The sequence below is a fragment of the Giraffa tippelskirchi genome, chromosome 4, assembly GCF_054371585.1.
Source record: "Giraffa tippelskirchi isolate mGirTip1 chromosome 4, T2T-mGirTip1v1.2.pri, whole genome shotgun sequence".
Classification (NCBI taxonomy): Eukaryota; Metazoa; Chordata; class Mammalia; order Artiodactyla; family Giraffidae; genus Giraffa; species Giraffa tippelskirchi.
The window spans coordinates 4,561,051-4,583,324 of record NC_137278.1 but is presented as its reverse complement, the minus strand read 5'-3'; the positions used below and the strand labels follow the sequence as shown (position 1 = coordinate 4,583,324).

The window sequence follows — 22,274 nt, the reverse complement described above, 5'->3', positions numbered from 1 at the left end:
ACACAAGATATACCAATTATATGTCAAAATCTTAAAAAATCACCATGCTGTACACCTTAAAATTGTACAGTGCTGCATGTCCCATTATATCTCAATAAAACTGGAGGAAGAAAAAACCGTCACACAGAATAAAGAACTTCGGTAAAAATATATGATTCCCAAGGACATTTTAAACCAAAAGGAGGTGATGACTGAAAAAAAAAAAAACAAAAAAACACAAGACACTAATGATAATCAAATTCTGAACACACAGGGGTTAGGAGCACTGACTTTCTGCATAGTTGAATATACCAATATAATCTGAATATAACTTAGTCACCAGCACTTCCATATCCAAGATTCTGCATCATGGATTCAACTAACCTTGAACTGTATATCACTAAACTGTTGTTTCTGAGTCACTCAGTCATGTTCAACTCTTTTGTGACCCCATGGATTGTAGCCTGCCAGGCTCCCCTGTCCATGGGATTTCCTAGGCAAGAATACTGAAGTGGGTAGCCATTTCCTCCTCCAGGGGATCTTCCGGTCCCAAGGACCAAAACCACGTCTCCTGCTTGGCAGGTCTTTACCAATGAATCACCTGGGAAGTCCATGCATTAAAAACAATCTGCATATAAGTGAACTGAAGAGTTCAAACTCATGTTGTTCAAGGGTCAGAATGTAATGCAATGCGTGAACTGTATTTGATCCTGATTTGAACAAACTAACTCCAGCAAAGCATTTAGGATAACCATTCCCATTCACTTAAACACTAACTAGAAACATGATATTAAGTAACTATTACTGGTATGTTGATATATTTTTTAAAACCCTTACCTTTTAGAGATACATACTAACATTTTATGGATTAAATGCCCTGATTATCTACTTCTGCATGTTTGTAATGTTCCATGATAGAAAGTTTAAAAAAGGAAAGAAACAATGAAAAGAGAAGAAATCAAAGGTCACCTCTACATGGCAATATAGCATAGGAAAATGATTTTAAATTTCTTCTGAGATACAAATTTAATTTAGTGACCATAACCAACCTTAAAAACTAAATAAAACAGTGTGCATCCTTCATAGTAAAAGTATTATTCTGTGAAATGTTGATATATGTATATGCATATGTGAAATGTCACATATGCATATATATATGTTAACTCAATGAAAAACATTTTTATCAATACTTATTGACTGTGGGCAGAAAAGTTTGAAAAACATAGAACTAATGGACAAAAGAATGAGCTCTATGTCAACATGCTCTTAAGCTACAAAAAAAATACAAAGGAATCACTGAGTCTCTACTAATAGTAAAATAGATGAATGAATGGGAGAAGGGAAAATGGCTCTTGATTACAGTATAATCCATGTCAAGTGCTGACTGGTAATTGTGTAAAGTGCTGGGGTTGAAATTATTTTGCAATCTTAGAAAAATTGGCTGAAGGAAGAACCATTGCTAAGTCGCTTCAGTCATGTCCTACTCTGTACGACCCCATAGACGGCAGCCCACCAGGCTCCGCGGTCCCTGGGATTCTCCAGGCAAGAATACTGGAGTGGGTTGCCATTTCCTTCTCCAGTGCATGAAAGGGAAAAGTGAAAGGGGAGTCGCTCAATCGTGTCCGACTCTTAGCGACCCCATGGACTATAGGCTACCAGGCTCCTCCATCCATGGGATTTTCCAGGCAAGAGTACTGGAGTGCGGTGCCATTGCCTTCTCCGGGAAGAACCATTAGGTAATGCTAAATTTAGGAGAAAATTTTGGAGTAAGGTGATCTAAAAGTAAGAAATATAATTATACAGTGAAGAAACTGTGCAACACCTCAACTGGATGATTAAATTAGCATCACCATGAGAGGCCAAATCATATGGCCTGCCTGTATTTCTGACACCCCGAGGACATAACATCACTTATATAGTACACTCCAGTTGAAACACATAACCTGAGTCTAACAAGGAGCAACATCAGGTAAACTCAAAATGAAAAGCATTCTATTTTTTGTAAATGGAAGGGAGGCAAAAGTTAACTCTTCTTCAGGAATATAACTGTTGTAAAAGACAAAGAGAACTTTCCTGCTGGTCCGGTGGTTAAGAATATACTTGCCAATCCAGGGGACACAGATTCGATCCATGGTCAGTGAAGATCTCACATGCCACAGAACTACCAAGCCTGTGAGCCAAAACTACTGAGCCCACGCACCCTACAGCCCACACAATGCAACTCGAGAGTAATTCCCAACCGAAACTAGAGAAAGCCGGCCTGCAGCATGAAGACCCAGAGCAGCCAGAAAAACAAAAACAAAAAAACACAAGGCAGAGGAAATGTTCCAAATCAAAGGAGACTAATGCATCATGCTGTTGTTCAGTCACTAAGTAATGTCCGACTCTGCAACCCCATGGACTGCAGCACGTCAGGCGTCCCCTGTCCTTCACTATCTCGCAGAGTTTGCACAAACTCATGTCTACTGACTCAGTGATGCTATCCAAACATCTCATTCTCCGTTGCCCTCCTCTCCTGCCCTCAATCTTTCCCAGCATCAGGGTCTTTACCAATGCAGTCGGCTCTTCACATCAGGTATCAAAGTATTGGAGCTTCAGTTTCAGCATCACTCCTTCCAATGAATATTTAGGGATAATTTCCTGTAGGATTGACTGGCTTGATCTCTTTGCTGTCCAAGGGACTCTCAAGAGTCTTCTCCAGCACAATTCGAAAGCAGCAACTCTTCCACACTCAGCCTTCTTTATGGTCCAACTCTCACATCCGTTATCTGACGCTGGAAAAACTATAGCTTTGATTATACAGACTTTTGTCGGCAAAGTCACGTCTCTGCTTCTTAAAACATTATCTAGGATTGTTATAGCTTTTCTTCCAAGGGGGAAGTGTCTTTTAACTTGATGGCTGCAGTCACCGTCCACAGTGATTTTAGAGTCCAAGAAAATTAAATCTGTCACTGTTTCCACATTTTCTTCCATCTAATTGCCATGAAGTGATGAGACCGGGTGCCATGATCTTAGTTTTCTGAATGCTGAGTTTTGAGCCAACTTTTACACTCTCCTCTTTCACTTCATCAAGAGGCTCTTAGTTCCTCTTTGCTTTCTGCCATTAGATTGGTATCATCTGCATATCTGAAGCTGTTGATATTTCTTCAGGAAACCTTAATTCCAGTTTCTGATTCATCCAGCTCAGCATTTTGCATGATGTACTCTGCATATAAGTTAGATAAGCAGAGTGATAATATCAGCCTTGACGTACTCCTTTCCCAATTTTGAACCAGTCTGTTGTTTCATGTCTAGTTCTAACTGTTGCTTCTTGACTTGCATACAGGTTTCTCACAAGACAAGTAAGGTGGTCTGGTATTCCTATCCGTTTTAAGAATTTTCCAGTTTGTTGTGATCCACACAAAGGCTTTAGCGTAGTCAATGAAGCAGAAGCAGATGTTTTTTTGGAATTCCCTTGCTTTCTCTATGATCCAATGAATGTTGGCAATTTGACCTCTGGTTTCTGCCTTTTCTAAACCAGCTTGTTCATCTATCTGGAAGTTCTCAGGTTCACGTACTGCTGAAGCCTAACCTGAAGCATTTTGAGCTTTACCTTGCTAACATATGAAATAAGCTCAATTGTACGTTAGTTTGAACATTCTTTGGCATTGCCCTTCTTTGGCACTGCAATGAAAAGTGACCTTTCCCAGTTCTGTGACTACTGCTGAGTTTTCCAAATTTGTTGACTTATTCAGTACAGCACTTTTACAGTATCATCTTTTACAATTTTAAATAGTTCAGCTGGAATTCCATCACCTTCACTAGCTTTGTTTACAGTGATGCCTCCTAAGGCCCACTTGATTTCATACTCCAGGATGTCTAGCTCTAAGTGAGTGATCACACCATCGTGGTTATCTGCGTCATTAAGACCTTTTTTGTATAGTTCTTCTGTGTATTCCTGCCACCTCTTCTTAATCTCTTCTGCTTCTGTTAGGTCCTTGCTGTTTTTGTCCTTTATTGTGTCCATCCTTGCATGAAATTTTCCCTTGGTATCTCCAATTTTCTTGAAGATCTCTAGTCTTTCCCATTCTATTGTTTTTCTCTATTTCCTTGCACTTTTCACTTAAGACTTTCTTATTTCCTTAATGTTCTCTGGAACTCTGCATTCAGCTGGGTTCATCTTTCCTTTTCTCCTTTGCCTTTCACTTCTTTTCTCAACTATTTATAAAGGCCTCCTCAGACAACCACTTTGCCTTCTTGCATTTTTCTTTGGGATGGTTTTAGTAACTGCTTCCTACACAATGTTACAAACCTCTTTCCATAGTTCAGTCTACCAGATCTAATCCCGTGAAGTTATTCATCACCTCTACTGTATCATCAAAACCACTGTATCTGAATGGGCAAGTGGTTTCCCCTCCTTTCTTCAATTTAAGCCTCAATTTTGGAATAAGGAGTCATGATCTAAGCCACAGTAAACTCCAGGTCTTGTTTTTGCTGATTGTATACAGCTTCTCCATCTTTGGCAGCAAGGAATACATATAATCAATATGACTTTGGTATTGACCATCTGGTGATGTCCCTGTGCAGTTTCTTGTGGTGTTAGAAGAGGGTGTTTGCTATGACCTGTGTGTTCTCTTGGCCAAACTCTGTTAGCCTTTGCCCTGCTTCATTTTGTACTCCAAGACCACACTTGCCTATTACTCCAGGTATTTCTTAACTTCCTTCTTTTGCATTCCAGTCCCCTATGATGAAAAGGACATCTTTTCTGGGTGTTAGTTCTAGAAGGTCTTGTAGGAACTTCTAGGACAAAGGAGAAGCTGCAAGGATATGGCAAGAGGGCTGCAAACACATTAAAATCAAATCCCAATCTCACCAGGTGGCAACCCACAAACTGGAGAACAATTAATACCAAAGAAGTTCTTTCACTGTTGCAAAGGTTCTAGGCCCCATATCAGACTTCCCAACCTTGGCATTCGGCAAGGACTTGGGGGAAACACAACTCTTGAAGAGCACAAAAAAAACACTGTGTGTTCCAGGACCCAGGGGAAAGGAGCAGTGACCCCCATAAGAGATTGAGCCAGACCTGCCTTGCATGTCTGAGGGTTTCCAGTGAAGGCATGGGTTGGCAGAGGCAGGGGCACTGGGAGCAGCAGACCTGGGAGGCACATCTTGGCATAAATCCTCTTGGAGGTAGGCTGCCAGAAGCCCTACCATAGAGCCCATAGACATCTGACCTGTCTCTTGAGAAACCCATATGCAGGTCAGGAAGCAACAGTTAGAACTGGACATGGAACAACAGACTGGTTCCAAATAGGAAAAGGAGTACATCAAGGCTGTATATTGTCACCCTGCTTATTTAACTTATATGCAGAGTACATCATGAGAAACGCTGGGCTGGAGGAAGCACAAGCTGGAATCAAGATTGCCGAGAGAAATATCAATAACCTCAGATATGCAGATGACACCACCCTTACGGCCAAAAGTGAAGAAGAACTAAAGAGCCTCTTGATGAAAGTGAAAGAGGGGAGTGAAAAAGTTGGCTTAAAGCTCAACATTCAGAAAACTAAGATCATGGCATCCGGTCCCATCACTTCATGGCAGGTAGATGGGGAAACAGTGGAAACAGCGTCAGACTTTATTTTTCTGGGCTCCAAAATCACTGCAGATGGTGATTGCAGCCATGAAATTAAAAGACGCTTATTCCTTGGAAGAAAGGTTATGACCAACCTAGATAGCATATTGAAAAGCAGAGACATTACTTGGCCAACAAAGGTCCATCTAGTCAAGGCTATGGTTTTTCCAGTAGTCATGTATGGATGTGCGAGTTGGATGGTGAAGAAAGCTGAGAGCTGAAGAATTGATGCTTTTGAACTGTGGTGTTGGAGAAGACTCTTGAGAGTCCCTTGGACTGCAAGGAGATCCAACCAGTCCATCCTTAAGGAGATCAGTCCTGGGTGTTCACTGGAAGGACTGATGATGAAGCTGAAACTCCAATACCTGGGCCACCTCATGGGAAGAGTTGACTCATTGGAAAAGACCCTAATGCTGGGCAGGAGGAGAAGGGGACAACAGAGGATGAGATGACTGGATGGCATCACCGACTCGATGGACATGGGTTTGGGTAAACTCTGGGAATTGGTGATGGACAGGGAGGCCTGGCATGCTGCGATTCATGGGGTCGAAAAGAGTCAAACCCGACTGAGCGACTGGACTGAACTGACTGAGAGCCGATAGCCCCACTACAGAGCCTACAGACTCCATGATTAGGTTGCCTCAGGGCAAGCAATTAACAGGGAGGGAGCACAGCCCTACCCATCAGCAGACAATTGGATTAAAGATTTACTGGGCATGGTCCCACCCCTCAGAGCAGTTTTCCCCAGAAGCAGCAAGAATTACAATCCTTCAGATTCCAGAATGAAAAGCCACAATCACAGAAAGCTAGCCAAAATAATCGCAGAGTATGGGGGAAAATGCTACTAAGTACAATGGATCATATGACACAACTGGAAAACAGACCTTACTGTATCAACATTAAATTCACTGTTCACTGAAGTTTATAGTATTATGATAATATACTTATTCTTATGAAATATACACTGAAGTATTAAAAGGTAAACAGTCATGATATATGCAACCTACTCAAATAGTTCAGAGAACAAAAAAGCTTTGTAGTTAACTGAAAGCAAAAGATAGAGCAAAGAGAGGGAAATGTTAATACCTGGTGAATGTGGATAAAGAGTATACAGAATGTTTGCTAATTTTTTTTATTCCTGAGAATTCTCTGTGGTTTAAATTATTTCCAAATAAAATTAAAAAAAAAAAAGCATAAGGACTCTGGAGTCAGGATGAGTGTTAGTCGCTCAGTCGTGTCCAACTCTTTGCGTCCCCACGGACAGTAGCCCACCAGACTCCTCTGTTCCTGGAATTCTCCAGGCAAGAATACTGGAGTGGGTTGCCATTCCCTTCTCCAGGGGATCTTCCCCAACCAGGGATCAAACCCAAGTCTCCTGCATTGCAGGCAGATTCTTTACCAGCTGAGCCACCAGGGAATCCCAGTAGGTGAGGGGCTTGCCCAAAGTCCCACAGTTGGCAAATGATCCACCCAGAATGCACACCTGGGTCTATGACCGCCCAACCTGAGGCCTCTCCCATAGGCTACTTTACAGGGTCAGGTTGCCTGTACACAAATCCCAGTCACCACAAACTAGACTGTATAACTGTGGTAAGTCTCCCTGACTCAGTTTCCTCACCTGTAAAATAAGCCTATAATGAAGAATCCAGTCATTCCTGGCCCTGCAGACTCAGTCCTGAAGCCTGCAGTGGCAAGACCAGGTCCTGGTTGCTCAGCTGGACCAGCTTCCTCTACTCGTTTGCAGCTTTAAGAAAGCCAGTCCTAGATCACAGCTGGTGGTACTTTCTGCCAATCTGCTTTCACAGGAAGGAAGGCCCCACCTCATTTAAGCAGAGGCCTTGACTCTGGGTCTACCCTAGCCTCAAGCATACTTGTAACTCCCGTTATCCTGCACAAACTCAATCCCCTGCTACCTACTGCCAGCCAGGCCTACAGGTTTCCACCACTTATCACTTTGTGCTTGTGCTCCCTTACCGGTTCAAAGGAACATTTACTTCGTGACTTGTGTGATTACAGCTTCTCAAATTTCTCAGTTTTGAATTTTTTCTATCATTGTTAGGGTTTGGCACAGAAGAGACTGAAATTCATCATCATTTTTCTTGCAACACCATGACCATGTTCTTTCTTTGCCACTTAAAGGCTCTTTACTGGCCCTCTATCAGCAGAGCTGCCCTGCACAGCTTTTGCCTTAACATTGTAACTCAAGAGGCCAACGTGCACAGACCCACAGCACATGCTGCCTCACCGCATGTGATAAATCTGCAAACCCCAGCCATCAGCTCAACGTCAGGTTCTAAAACTCTGGAGTTGCTCTCTGCTTCTGTTCTACCTACTGCTCTGATTCTTACGTTCCTCCTTCTGTCCAGCACCTAGGAACTAATTTCCTTGTCCTCCCCATACCCCATCACCTTTTAAAAACCTCATTCACTTCAAATGTTTTTACGTGGTATTTCCATGTGCTTGGCATGGGGCAGGCTGGCAAGAAAAGCAACAGAGAGCAGTCCTTCATTAGCTCAGGTCAACACATTAAAAGAAGTCTGAATCATTCCCTTGCTTTTAAATTGAAGCATCACCTGTCAGAAGGATTCCCTACTCTCTTAAATCTCTTCTTATTCTTTGACCTCCCCACTCCCACTAAAGCACTCTCTCAATTGCAGTAAGTTTACAACAAGAGAATAATTTTGGCAAATATTTTACACAAAGTACACATCAAAACTTCTATTATAGTTAGTCATCTACTAGTATAGAAGAAGATATCCTTTTCTACCGCCTGCCACTGACACTCACCATTTCATTGGGATGAACCAAAAATAAATAGATTCCTGGATGTTTGTCAAAAACTTGAAAGGAGCAGTTAGCTTGTTCCATCCGGCAAAGTGCTTCAACACATAACTCATCTAAATAGAAAAAATAAAGCAGTAAATGTAAGACAAAACTTATCAACTTAACGAGATTCCCTAAATCTGGCTCCTTCGGTTACTCTATAAGTAAATTAAAAGTTTCTCATTTTTTTTTTAAACTGAGGCAAAAAACGGTGTAAATGTAGGAGCAATATTCAATCTTCTGAAAGACTGACTGTGATCTGTATGTGGTAGTCATGAAAGACTGTGGTATATATATGGTAGTCATCATGTAATTCATAATATATTTCTATGAATGACTTTGACTTTTACTAGTACAAACATCTTCTTTCACACAGGGCATAATTATCTCCAGAGGGCATCTTCTTAGAAGTAGGGGTGTAGTCCAATTCCACTAGCATTTTACATGTTGACCCCATGTGGACTTCACTTTGTATCAGAGTGGTAACAACTTCATCCACAAATGGCTATCTTGTCCTCCTCTCAGTTACCAAGTACCCCATTTCCTCCACTGGTTAAAATACTATCATCAAACACTAAATTCCCCAAATATACTTGGTTTCCTTCTCGACTCTCTACACTGTTCCATCCGTCTATCTGTGCCAGCACTATCCTAATCCCACTGCTTTATGGAAATTTCTTCATTACTTTCAGAAGTGTACTGAACAGACTTACACAGGCATCCTACCAGATGAGCCAACTCTATTTTATCAAGCCTCAAACGAATATCACAGTGACAGTGGTTAGCTTTGGGGAAGAGGAATAATGACTGGAAAAGTAGGAGAAGAGCTCCTGGGGTGTTGACGTTTTGTTTCTTGACCTGGATGCCAGCTACACAAGTGTGTTTAATTTATGAAAAATTAAGCTTATATACTTTTCTGGATACGGTACTGTTTAATAAATGCTTGAAAAATGACTTATTAAAGAGTTTAAAAATCTATTTTGAATTTATTTAGAAAGAACTGATTTCTCTAGTAAATCTTTAGATCTACTTTTCAGTATACTGAAATAGAATAGAGAAATAAGTTAAATAACATGACAAGATAGCGATCAAAAAAAATCTAGGAAGTGCGTTATTCTACAGGGCAACCACTTCGTCTCAGCAAGTCAAAAGTTACGGCAAAAGAAAAAAAATGTGGTGCATGTATGTAAGAGTAAATGATTCTGGATTAAAAGGGAAGTGAGAAACACAAACTAAATGGAACGAATGCAAAGTCCTTGACTGCACTCTAATTTAAATAAACCTGCCAAAAAAAATTCTGCAACTACTGGGAAAAATCTGAACATGGCCTAGATACAGGAGTAGGTACCTAAAGGTACTGTTGTTTTGTTAGATTTGACAGATCGGATGAGATTTGTATTAAGAAATGCAAATACAAAGGACCAAAATCTAGGCAGTGACAATATGCTATGTCATAGTAATTACTAAAAACTACTACAGACCAGTGGTTCTGAATCTGGCAATTTTGCCTCTCTCTGGTCCTACCCCCTAACTCCCAAGGGACATTTGGCATTATCTAGAGACATTTTTTGGTGATCACAACCAGGACAGAAGGGCGAGAAAGCCATTACTGACATCTAGTGGAGAGAGGTAAGGGATGTTCCTATAACATCCTACAGGCCCACCCACCAAGAATTATGCAGTTCAAAATGTCAACAGTGCCAGGTCTGAGAAACCCTGTTATAGACAGATTCCAAGAACAAAAATTAACTGAATGAACAGATGAATAAATGGATAAAGCGAGTAGAGTTAGATGTTAACAACTGTAGAATCATCTATGTGGTATATATATTGTATTCACTGTGTAATTCACTTTACTATGTTTGGAAAAAATACTAAGTATCCTAATTATACATATAAGGAACAGATTTTTCAATATAGATAACCAAAATTCTTACGATTCTTAAAATAAAACTGATACAACTGTGAAAATACCCAAGATACTCACTGACATGCTCATGTAAAAGCAGATATGGATATTTCAGTATTTCAAGAAGAGGAACTCGAAGCTTATTTTCAAAGTCTTGGCCGGTGAAGTCAAACAGCTGTGCCTCTCCGTTGTTGTCTACTATATATAACTCATCATCATCTCCAATTTCTGCCTTCATGGATCTTTCAAAGTGATTTATGAGACGTAAGGTTTCTAATTCCCATAAAACCTACAGGAAAAGAAAAATGAACCATGGGCTTTGTATCTTATTATCAACAAAATATACTGCATGCAGTGATCCTTCCAAGAAGCCTCTTCCTAAGTATAAAAATTCAGAAGTTTTAAGAAGTACTAACACCACATATTAGATTTATTTGAAGCAAATAGTCACTAAACATGGCTTAGTAACTTTTCTGATACAGGAACATGAGCACATAGAGTATGAGATGTTTAAAACATTGCTCTTGTGGAGTTTTGCTATAAATAATACATCAGTATCTCTGTCAACTACACTCTGTTGAAAAAGATAAGGTGGAGCTTCTTTGTTGAGGCACAAGCTGGGCCTTCTGTGATTCCCATTTTATGTTCCAGCCATAGGTAACTACCTCGAAATATCAGTTTTAGCATAAAAAGCACTAGTTAGGTTCATAGCTAGAGAATTCTGTACATGTCAAAGTTTTCTCAGTAGGTTCATAAGTAATCATCCCCTCTCCTCTTTGTGGTCTGTGTTCCATTTTCCATCAGATATATGTAATAAACTAAATATTCAAAGCCACACATTTAAAATTGTATGTTTCACTTTGGTTGAAACATTTTTTATGACTAAAAAATATGCTTGTCCTTACTGATTTTGGGGGCTTCCTTGGTAGCTCAGGTGGTAAAGAATCCACCTGCAATGCAGGAGACTGAGGTTCAGTCCCTGGGTCAGGAAGATTCCCTGGAGAAAGGAAGGGCTACCCACTCCGGTGTTCCTGCCTGGAGAATTCCATAGACAGAGGAGCTGCTATGTGTTCATGGGATTGCAAAGAGTCACGAGATGACTGAGCAACTAACACTTTCACTTCACTGGCTTATACCACCTACCCATTAAAAAAATGAAAAGAGAGGAGCAGTCCCAAGAAGGCAGAGGAATAGGACAGGGAGACCACTTTCTCACCCACAAATTTTATCAAAAGATCATTTGAATGTTAAGCAACTTCCACAAAACAACTTCTGAACGCTGGCGGAGGACACCAGGCATCCATAAAGGCAGCCCAAGCTCTTTGAAATGAGGTAGGACAAAATATAAAAGACAAATCACAGACAAAAGATTAAGGGATGAAGACCGTCCTGGGGAGGGAGTCGTGAAGGAGAAGCTTCCACACAGTAGGAAACCCTCTCACATGCCTGTCTGTGGGGAGTTTTGGAATCTCAAGACGGCAACGAAACTGGAAGGGCGAGGAAAAAAAAAAACAAACCCACAGAATACGAGCCTACCCGCAACTATAAGAGGAGATGGAGAAGTGGCACAGACACTCACATCTGCCACCAGCGAGTGGGGACTGCGCAGGGAGGCGCAGGCTGCATCATTGGTCCTTAGGGTAAGGACCGGGCCTGAATGTCCTAAAGACAATCTGAGCAGCTCATGAGATAGCTACCCAAACTGTGGCTGCAGTCACCATCAGCAGCGATTCTGGAGCCCAAAAATATAAAGTCTGACGCTGTTTCCACTGTTTCCCCATCTATTTCCCATGAAGTGATGGGACCAGATGCCAGGATCTTAGTTTTCTGAACGCTGAGCCTTAAGCCAACTTTTTCTCTCTCTTTCACCTTCATCATGAGGCTCTTTAGTTCTTCTTCACTTTCTGCCATAAGGGTGGTGTCATCCACATATCTGAGGTTACTGATATTTCTCCCGGCAATCTTGATTCCAGCTTGTGTTTCTTCCAGCCCAGCGTTTCTCATGATGTACTCTGCATATAAGTTAAATAAGCAGGGTGACAATATACAGCCTTGACGTACTCCTTTTCCTGTTTGGAACCAGTCTGTTGTTCCATGTCCAGTTCTAACTCTTGCTTCCTGACCTGCATACAGGTTTCTCAAGAGACAGGTCAGATGGTCTGGTATTCCCATCTCTTGAAGAATTTTCTTCAGTTTATCCACACAGTCAAAGGCTTTGGCATAGTCAATAAAGCAGAAATAGATGCTTTTCTGGATCTCTCTTGCTTTTTCAATGATCCAGTAGATGTTGGCAATTTGATCTCTGGTTCCTCTGCCTTTTCTAAAACCAGCTTGAACATCTGGAAGTTCACGGTTCACGTATTGCTGAAGCCTGGCTTGGAGAATTTTGAGCATTACTTTACTAGCATGTGAGATGAGTGCAATTGTGTGGTAGTTTGAGCATTCTTTGGCATTGTCTTTCTTTGGGATTAGAACAAAAACTGACCTTTTCCAGTCCTGTGGTCACTGCTGAGTTTTCCAAATTTGCTGGCATATCAAGTGCAGCACTTTCACGGCATCATCTTTGAGGATTTGAAATAGCTCAACTGGAATTCCATCACCTCCACTAGCTTTGTTCGTAGTGATGCTTCTTAAGGCCCACTTGACTTCACATTCCAGGATGTCTGGCTCTAGGTGAGTGAGCACACCATCGTGATTATCTGGGTCGTGAAGATCTTTTTTGTACAGTTCTTCTGTGTATTCTTGCCTCCTCTTCTTAATATCTCCTGCTTCTGTTAGGTCCATACCATTTCTGTCCTTTATCGAGCCTATCTTTGCATGAAATGTTCCCTTGGTATCTCTAATCTTCTTGAAGAGATCTCTAGTCTTTCCCAATCTGTTGTTTTCCTCTATTTGTTTGCACTGATCACTGAGGAAGGCTTTCTTATCTCTCCTTGCTATTCTTTGGAACTCCGCATTGAGATGGGAATATCTTTCCTTTTCTCTTTTGCTTTTCGCTTCTCTTCTCTTCCCAGCTGTCTGTAAGGCCTCCTCAGACAGCCATTTTGCTTTTTTTTTGGCATGAAATTAAAAGACGCTTACTCCTTGGAAGGAAGGTTATGACCAACCTAGATAGCATATTTAAAAGCAGAGACATTACTTTGCTAACAAAGGTCCGTCTAGTCAAGGCTATGGTTTTTCCAGTGGTCACATATGGTTGTGAGAGTTGGACGGTGAAGAAAGCTGAGCACTGAAGAATTGATGCTTTTGAACTGTGGTGTTGGAGAAGACTCTTGAAAGTCCCTTGGACTGCAAGGAGATCCAATCAATCCATCCTAAAAGAGATCAATCCTGGGTGTTCATTGGAAGGTCTGATGTTGAAGCTGAAACTCCAATACTTTGGCCACCTCATGCGAATGGTTGACTCACTGGAAAAGACCCTAACGCTGGGTAGGATTGGGGGCGGGAGGGGAAGGGGACGACAGAGGATGAGATGGTTGGATGCATCACTAACTCGATGGACATGGGTTTGGGTAGACTTCGGGAGTTGGTGATGGACAGAGAGGCCTGGAGTGCTGCAATTCATGGGGTCGCAAAGAGTCTGACACGACTGAGCAACTGAACTGAACTGAACCCAAACCATGGGATAACCAGAGACAAAAAAAAAAAATTTAAAAAACACCTTTCCTGCGAAAGGCTCTAACACTGCATGGTGACCCCTGGCATGCTCAAAGAACAAAGGATTGAGCGAATACCCAAGGAGAGCAAGCCAGCTGCCATACAGGGCCCACCATCTTTGGAGGAAGAGAGGGAGGCCTGCAACATCCAGAGCCAGAAGGCAAGGGGCTGCTTCAATCTTGGCTCCAGACTCCACATCTTCCACCAAACTGTGAGCAGGCTCCCAGTTGCTAACCACGTTTTCCTGGGATCCTGGATGGTTGACATCTGCCAGGAGTGTCCCAGCCTGATCAGCTCTCCAGGGGAGACATACAGCACACCTGGGACTCTGCTCTTGCAGCACTCCCAGGAAACCGAGCAGCCAGAACCGGAGAGGTGAGGAAGACGCACGGCCCACCTGAGACAGTGTGCTCACCAAGCACCCGGTCACCTGAGCTGTTCGGACTTGGGAAGGGCACAAAACGTACAGCCCGTCTGGGTCTGTACCCTTGTGGAGCACCCAAGAACCTGAGCAGCTGAGACATGGAACGTGCACAAAATGCAGGGCCCACTTGGGACAGTGCCCTTGCAGAGCACCCTGGAGCCTGAGTAGTGTGGACACAGGAAGTACACACTGTCTTGGGCTGTGGCAAACCCAGTGTGGTCCATCCACTGCAAGCACTCCCTACACGTGCCAGTAGTATTTGTTGCAGTATCCCTCCTTCCCACAACACATCTGAACAAGTGAGCCTAAATAAGTGGCCACCTTCGCCCCCTTGTGTCAGGGCAGAAATTAAGACACTGAAGAGACTCGAAAACAGAGGAAGCCAAAATAAACAAAGAAGGGGGAACCACTCTGGAAGTGACAGGTGCAACAAACTAAAACCCTGCAGTTAATACTGAGACAGTGCATTTGAGGGGCACCTGTAGACGTTGGGAACAAGTACAAGCCAGAACAATGGACTATCTGACACTGAACTGACCCCACAGTGCCCACAACAGCACCAGAGAAATTCCTAGATATACTTTTACTATTAACACTTTTTAAGTTAATTAAAACTTTTAGTTATTACCCCTTTAACTTTCATTTTTATAGCCTACTATTACCACCCCCCCAAAAAAAAGCTTTTTTTAAAAATCAAATTCCATATATGTTTTTTTAATTTTTGTGATTTTGTTTTATATTTTTTATATTGCATTTTTGAGAGTCTAACCTCTATTCTAGGTTTTTAATCTCTGCTTCTTTATATTTGTTATCGATTTTGTACCTTTAAGAATCTCATCTTCAGTATCCCTTTTCACTAAGGGATTTTACTACCAGCTAGAATGCTCTCTCCCCTTCTGACTCCCCCTTTTCTCCTCCTGGTAACCTCTACCTCCCTCCTCCCTATTCTCTTCTCTATATAACTCTGTGTATCTCTCTGGGTGTTCCTGGCCATGGAAAATTGTTTCAGCATTAACCTAAGGGTTTAATCTTCTGTGCTGTATGGTTGGAGAAATCTTGAGGTTACTGTAAGAAAAGGACCAAAAGCTAGAGGCAGTAGGCTTAACTCCAAAACTTTCAAACATCAGAGAACCCCTGGCTCCAGGGAACTTTAACAGACTAGAGATCACGCAAAATTCTCCATACCTACACTAAAACCAAGCTCCACCCAAAAGCCAAAAAGTTTCAGTGCAAGACAAACCACACTAATTCTCCAGCAAAACAGGAATACAACCCTGAACACTAAAAGATGGGCTTCCCAAAGCCATGCCGAACCCATAGGCACCCCAAAACTCACTACTGGACACTTCAATGCACTCCAGAGAGAAGAGATTCAGCTCCACCCACCAGAACACAGACACAAGCTCCCCCAACCAGGAAACCTTGACAAGCCACTAGTCCAAACCCACCCACAGGGAGCAAACTCCACAATTAAGAGGAACCATGAACTTCCAGCCGGCAGAAAGGGTACCCTGAACACAGCAATCTAAACAAAATGAAAAGGCAGAGAAATATTCAGCAGATAAAGGAACATGATGAAAACCCATTAATCAAACAAAAGAGGAGACAGCCTACCTGAAAAAGAATTCAGAATAATGATAGTAAAGATGAACCAAAATCTTGAAAACAAAATGGGAGTTGCAGATAAATAAGACTAGAGACAAGGATTGAGAAGATGCAAGAAATGTTTAATAAGGACCTAGAAGAAATAAAGAAGAGTCAATCAATAATGAACAATGCAATAACTGAGATTAGAAGTACTCTGGAGGGAACCAACAGGAGAATAACAGAGGCAGAAGAGAGGATAAGTGAGGTGGAAGATAGAATGGTGGAAATAAATGAAGCAGAGAGGAAAAAAGAATTAAAAGAAATGAGGACAATCGCAGAGACCTGTGGGACAATGCTAAATACCCCAATATTTGAATTATAGGTGTCCCAAAAGAAGACAAATAGAAAGGCCATAAGAAAATACTTAAAACCTCCCCAAAATAGGGAAGGAAACAGTCACCCAGTCCACAAATCCAGAGTCCCAAACAGGATAAACCCAAGGCAAAACAACCCAAGACACATATTAATCAAACTAACAAAGATCAAACACAAAGAGCAAACATTAAAAGCAGCAAAGGAAAAGCAACAAATAACACACAAGGGGATTCCCATAAGGATAATAGTTGACCTTTCAACAGAAACTCTTCAGGCCAGAAGGAAATGGCAGGATATACTTAAAGTGATGAAAGAGAAAAACCTGCAACCAAGATTACTCTCCCCAGCAAAGATCTCATTCAGATATGAAGGAAAAATCAAAAGCTTTACAGACAAGCAAAAGCTGAGAAAATTCTGCACCACCAAACCAGCTCTTCAACAAATGCTAAAAGATCTTCTCTAGACAGGAAACACAGAAAAGGTTTATAAAAAAAAAACCCAAAACAACAAAGTAAATGGTAACAGGATCATACTTTTATTAATGATTACCTTAAATGTAAATGGGTTAAATGCTCCAACCAAAACACAAAGACTGGCCGAATGGACCCAAAAACAAGACCCCATACATGCTGTCTACAAGGGACCCACCTCAAACCTAGGAACACATATATACTGAAAGTGAAGCGCTGGAAAAGATATTTCATGCAAATGGAGACTAGAAGAAAGCAGGACTAGGAATACTCCTATCAGATAAAATGAGCATGATAAGAGACAAAGAAGGACATACTATATAATGATCAAAGGATCAATCCAAGAAGATATACCAATTATAAATATATATGCACCCAACACAGGAACACCTCAATATGTAAGGCAAATGCTAACAAGTATGAAAGGGTAAATTAACAGTAACAAAGTAGCAGTGGGGGGGACTTTAATACCTCACTTACACCTATGGACGGAGCAACAAAACAGAAAATTAGCGAGGAAACACAAGCCTTAAATGATACAATGCACAGTCAGACCTAATTGATATCTATACGGCATTTCATCCAAAAATAATGGATTTCACATTTTTCTCAAGTGCACATGGAACATTCTCCAGGATAGATCACATCCTGGGCCATAAATCTAGCCTTGGTAAATTTTAAAAAACTGAAATCATTTCAAGCATCTTTCCTGATCACAATACAGTAAGATTAGATATCAACTACAGGAAAAAAAACTATTAAAAATACAAACATGGAGGCTAAACAACATGCTTCTGAATAACCAGATCAAGAAGGAAATCAAAAAGGAAATCACAATATGCATAGAAACAAATGGAAATGAAAACAAGACAACCCCAAACCTATTCGTTCAGCTGCTCAGTCATGTCTGACTCTTTGCGACCCCATGGACTGCAGCACGCTAGGCCTCCCTGTCCATCACCAACTCCCGGAGTTTGCTCAAACTCACATCCATGGAGTCAGTGATGCCATCCAAACATCTCATCCTCTTGTCAAAACCTTCTCTTCCTGCCTTCAATCTTTCCTAGCGTCAGTGTCTTTTCTAATGAGTCTGTTCTTCGCATCAGGTAGCCAAAGTATTAGTAAAGCTTCAGCATCAGTCCATCCAGTGAGTATTCAGGGCTGATTTCCTTTAGGATGGACTGGTTGGATCTCCTTGCAGTCCAAGGGACTCTCAAGAGTCTTCTCCAACACCACAGTTCAAAAGCATCAATTCTTTGGCGCTCAGCTTTCTTTATGGTCTCACATCCACACATGACTACTGGAAAAACCACAGCCTTGACTAGATGGACCTTTGTTGGCAAAGTAATGTCTCTGCTTTTTAATATGCTGTCTAGGTTGGTCATAGCTTTTCTTCCAAGGAGCAAGCCTCTTTTATTTCATGGCTGCAGTCACCATCTGCAGTGATTCTGGAACCCAAAAAAAAACAAGTCTCCCAGTGTTTCCATTGTTTCCCCATCTATTTGCCATGAAGTGATGGGGGTGAATGCCATGATCTCAGTTTTCTAAATGTTGACTTTTAAGCCAGCTTTTTCACTCTCCTCTCTCACTTTCATCAAGAGGCTCTTTGGTTCTCTGCTTTCTGCAATAAGGGTGGTGTCATCTGTGTATCTGAGGTTATTGTATTTCTCCCAGCAATCTTGCTTCCAGCTTGTGCTTCATCCAGCCTGGCATTTCGCATAATGTACTCCGCAAGTAAGAAGGGTAACAATATACAGCCTTGACGTACTCCTTTTCCTATTTGGAACCAGCCTGTGGTTCCACGCCCAGTTCTGTTGCTTTCTGACCTGCACACAGATTTCTCAGGAAGCAGGTCAGGTTATCTGGTATTTCCATCTCTTGAATTTTTCAGTTTGTTGTGATCCACAGTCAAAGGCTTTGGCATAGTCAATAAAGACGTTTTTTCTGGAACTCTCTTCCTTTTTTGATGATCCAACAGATGTTGGCAACTTGACCTCTGGTTCCTCTGCCTTTTCTAAAACCAGCCTGAACATCTGGAAGTGCATGGTTCATGTACTGTTGAAGCCTAGCTTGGAGAATTTGGGGCATTACTTTGCTAGTGTGTGAGATGAGTGCAACTGTGCAGTAGTTTGAACATTTTTTGGCATTGCCTTTCTTTGGGATTGGAATGAAAACTGACCTTTGCCAGTTCTGTGGCCACTACTGAGTTTTCCAAATTTACTGGCATATTGAGTGCAGCACTTTCACAGCATCATCTTTTAGGATTTGAAATAGCTCAACTGGAATTTCATCACCTCCACTAGCTTTATTCATAGGGATGCTCCCTAAGGCCCACTTGACTTCACATTCCAGGATGTCTGGCTCTAGGTGAGTGATCACACCATTGTGGTTATCTGGGTCACGAAAATCTTTTTTGTATAGTTCTTCTGTGTATTGTTGCCACCTCTTCTTAGTATCTTCTGCTCCTGTTAGGTCCATACCATTTCTGTCCTTTATTGTGCCCATCTTTGCATGAAATCTTCCCTTGGTAGCTCTAATTTTCTTGAAGAGATCTCTCGTCTTTCCCATTCTATTGTTTTCCTCTATTTCTTTGCATTGATCACTGAGGAAGGTTCTCTTGTCCTTGTTCTTCTTTGAACTCTGCATTCAAATGGGTATATCTTTCCCTTCTCCTTTGCCTTTAACTTCTCTTCTTTTCCCAGCTATTTGTAAAGCCTTCTCAGACAACCATTTTGCCTTTTTGCATTTCTTCTTGGAGATCGTCTTGATCACTGCCTCCTGTACAATGTTACAAACATCCATCCATAGTTCTTCAGGCAATCTATCAGATCTAATCCCTAGAATCTATCTGTCACTTCCACTGTATAATCATAAGGGATTTGATTTAGGTCATACATGAACGGTCCAGTGGTTTTCCCTACTTTCTTCAATTTAAGTCTAAAATTAGCAATAATTTTCCAAAATCTCTGGGGTTCAGTAAAAGCAGTGCTAAGAGGGAGGCTCAGAGCAATACAAGCCTACCTCAAGAAACAAGAGAAACATCAAATAAACAACCTAACTTTACACGGAAAGCAACTAGAAAAAGTGAAAAGAACCCTCAAGTTAGTATAAAGAAAGAAATCATGAAAATTAGAGCAAAAATAAGTGAAAAACAAAAGAAGGAGACTACGGCAAAAATTAACAAAAGTAAAAGCGGGTTTTTTGAGAAGATAAATAAAATAGACGAACCTGTAGCCAGACTCATCAAGAAAAAAACAAGAAAAGAAGTCAATAAAATTACAAATGAAAATGGAGAAATCACAACAGACAACACAGAAATACAAAAGATCATAAGAGACTACTATGAGCAATTATATACGAGTAAAATGGACAACATGGAAGAAATGGACAAATTATTAGAAAAGTATAACCTTCCAAAACTGAACCAGGAAGAAACAGAAAAGCTTAACAGACCCATCACAGGCACAGAAATCAAAACTGTAATAAAAAATCTTCCAACAAACCAAAGTGCAGAACCTGGCTTCACAGGTAAATTTTAGCAAAAATTTAGAGAAGTGCTAATACCCATCCCACTCAAACTCTTCCAGAAAATTGCACAGGAAGGTAAACTCCCAGACTCATTCTATACCATCACCCAAATATCAAAATCAGACAAGAACACTACAGCCCAATTATCACTGATGAACATAGATACAAATGTCCTCAACAAAATTCTAGCAAACAGAATCCAACAATATATTAAAAAGATCATACATCATGACCAAGTGGGCTTTATCCCAGGGATGCAAGGATTCTTCAATATTTGCAAATCAATCAATGTGATACATCATATATTAACAAACTGAAAGATAAAAACCATATGATTATCTCAACAGATGCAGAGAAAGCCTTTGACAAAATTCAACACCCATTAATGATAAATCCTCTCCAGAAAGCAGGCATAGAAGGAACATACCTCAACATAAAAGCCATAAAATGACAAACCCACAGCAAACATTATCCTCAATGGTGAAAAACTGAAAGCATTTCCTCTAAAATCAGGAACAAGACAAAACGCCCACTCTCACCACTACCATTCAACATAGTTTTGGAAGTCCTAGCCACACCAGTCAGAGAAGAAAAAGAAATAAAGGAATCCAGATTGGAAAACAAGTAAAACTGTTTGCAGATGACATGATCCTCTACATAGAAAACCCTAAAGACACAACCAGAAAATTACTAGAGCTAACCAATGAATATAGTAAAGGTACAGAATATAAAATAAATATACAAGAATCCCTTGCATTCCTATACACTGCTGCTACTGCTGCTGCTCCTAAGTCGCTTCAGTCATGTCCAACTCTGTGCGACCCCATAGACAGCAGCCCACCAGGCTCTGCCATCCCTGGGATTCTCCAGGCCAAGAATACTGGAGTGGGTCACCATTTCCTTCCCCAGTGCATGAAAGGGAAAAGTGAAAGTGAAGTCGCTCAGTCGCGTCCGATTCTTGGCGACCCCATGGACTGTAGCCTACCAGGCTCCTCCATCCATGGGATTTTCCAGGCAAGAGTACTGGAGTGAGGTGCCATTGCCTTCTCCGTCCTATACACTAACAATCAGAAAACAGAAAGAGAAATTAAGGAAACAATCCCATTCACCATTGCAACAAAAAGAATAAAATACTTAGAAATAAATTTACCTAAAGAAACAGAAGACTTATATATAAAAAACTATAAAACACTGATGAAAGAAATCAAAGATGACACAAATAGATGGAGAAATATACCATGTTCATGGACCAGAAGAATCAATATAACGAAAATGAGTATACTACCCAAAACAATCTATAGAGTCAATGCAATCCCTATCAGGCTACCAATGGTATTTTTCACAGAACTAGAATAAATAATTTCAAAATTTGTATGGAAACACAAAAAACCTTGAATAGCCAAAGCAATCTTGAAAAAGAAAAATGGAACTGGAGCAATCAACCTGCCTGATTTCAGACTATACTACAAAGCTAGTCATCAAGACAGTATGGTACTGACACAGACAGAAATATAGATCAATGGAACAAAATAGAAAGCCCAGAGATATACCCACACACCTATGGACACCTTATCTTCGACAAAAGACGCAAAAATATACAATGGAGAAAAGACAATCTCTTTAACAAGTGGTGCTGGGAAAACTGGTCAACCATCTGTAAAAGATTGAAACTAGTATACTTTCTAACACCATACACAAAAATAAACTCAAAATGAATTAAAGATATAAATGTAAGACCAAAAACTATAAAACTCTTAGAGGAAAACGTAAGTAGAACACTGACATAAATCACAGCAAGATCCTCTATGACCCCACCTCCCAGAGTAATGGAAATAAAAACAAAAATAAACAAATGGGACCTAATTAAACATAAAAGCTTTGCACAATGAAGGAAACTATAAGCAAGGTGAA

At 40.9% G+C, this 22,274-nt stretch overlaps 1 protein-coding gene across 3 annotated transcripts in view; it reads right to left on the bottom strand.

The window, feature by feature from the left end:
* Positions 1-22,274, bottom strand: part of SETX (senataxin) — an 83,866-nt gene that overhangs the window by 49,916 nt on the left and 11,676 nt on the right. For all 3 annotated transcript variants that reach the window (XM_081590826.1, XM_081590827.1, XM_081590828.1), the window contains 2 exons: positions 10,401-10,611; positions 8,378-8,487 (listed from right to left, as the gene is read on the bottom strand). In XM_081590826.1, coding sequence (XP_081446952.1) covers positions 8,378-8,487; positions 10,401-10,611 — 321 coding nt within the window. The remainder of the gene's footprint in view (positions 1-8,377; positions 8,488-10,400; positions 10,612-22,274) is intronic.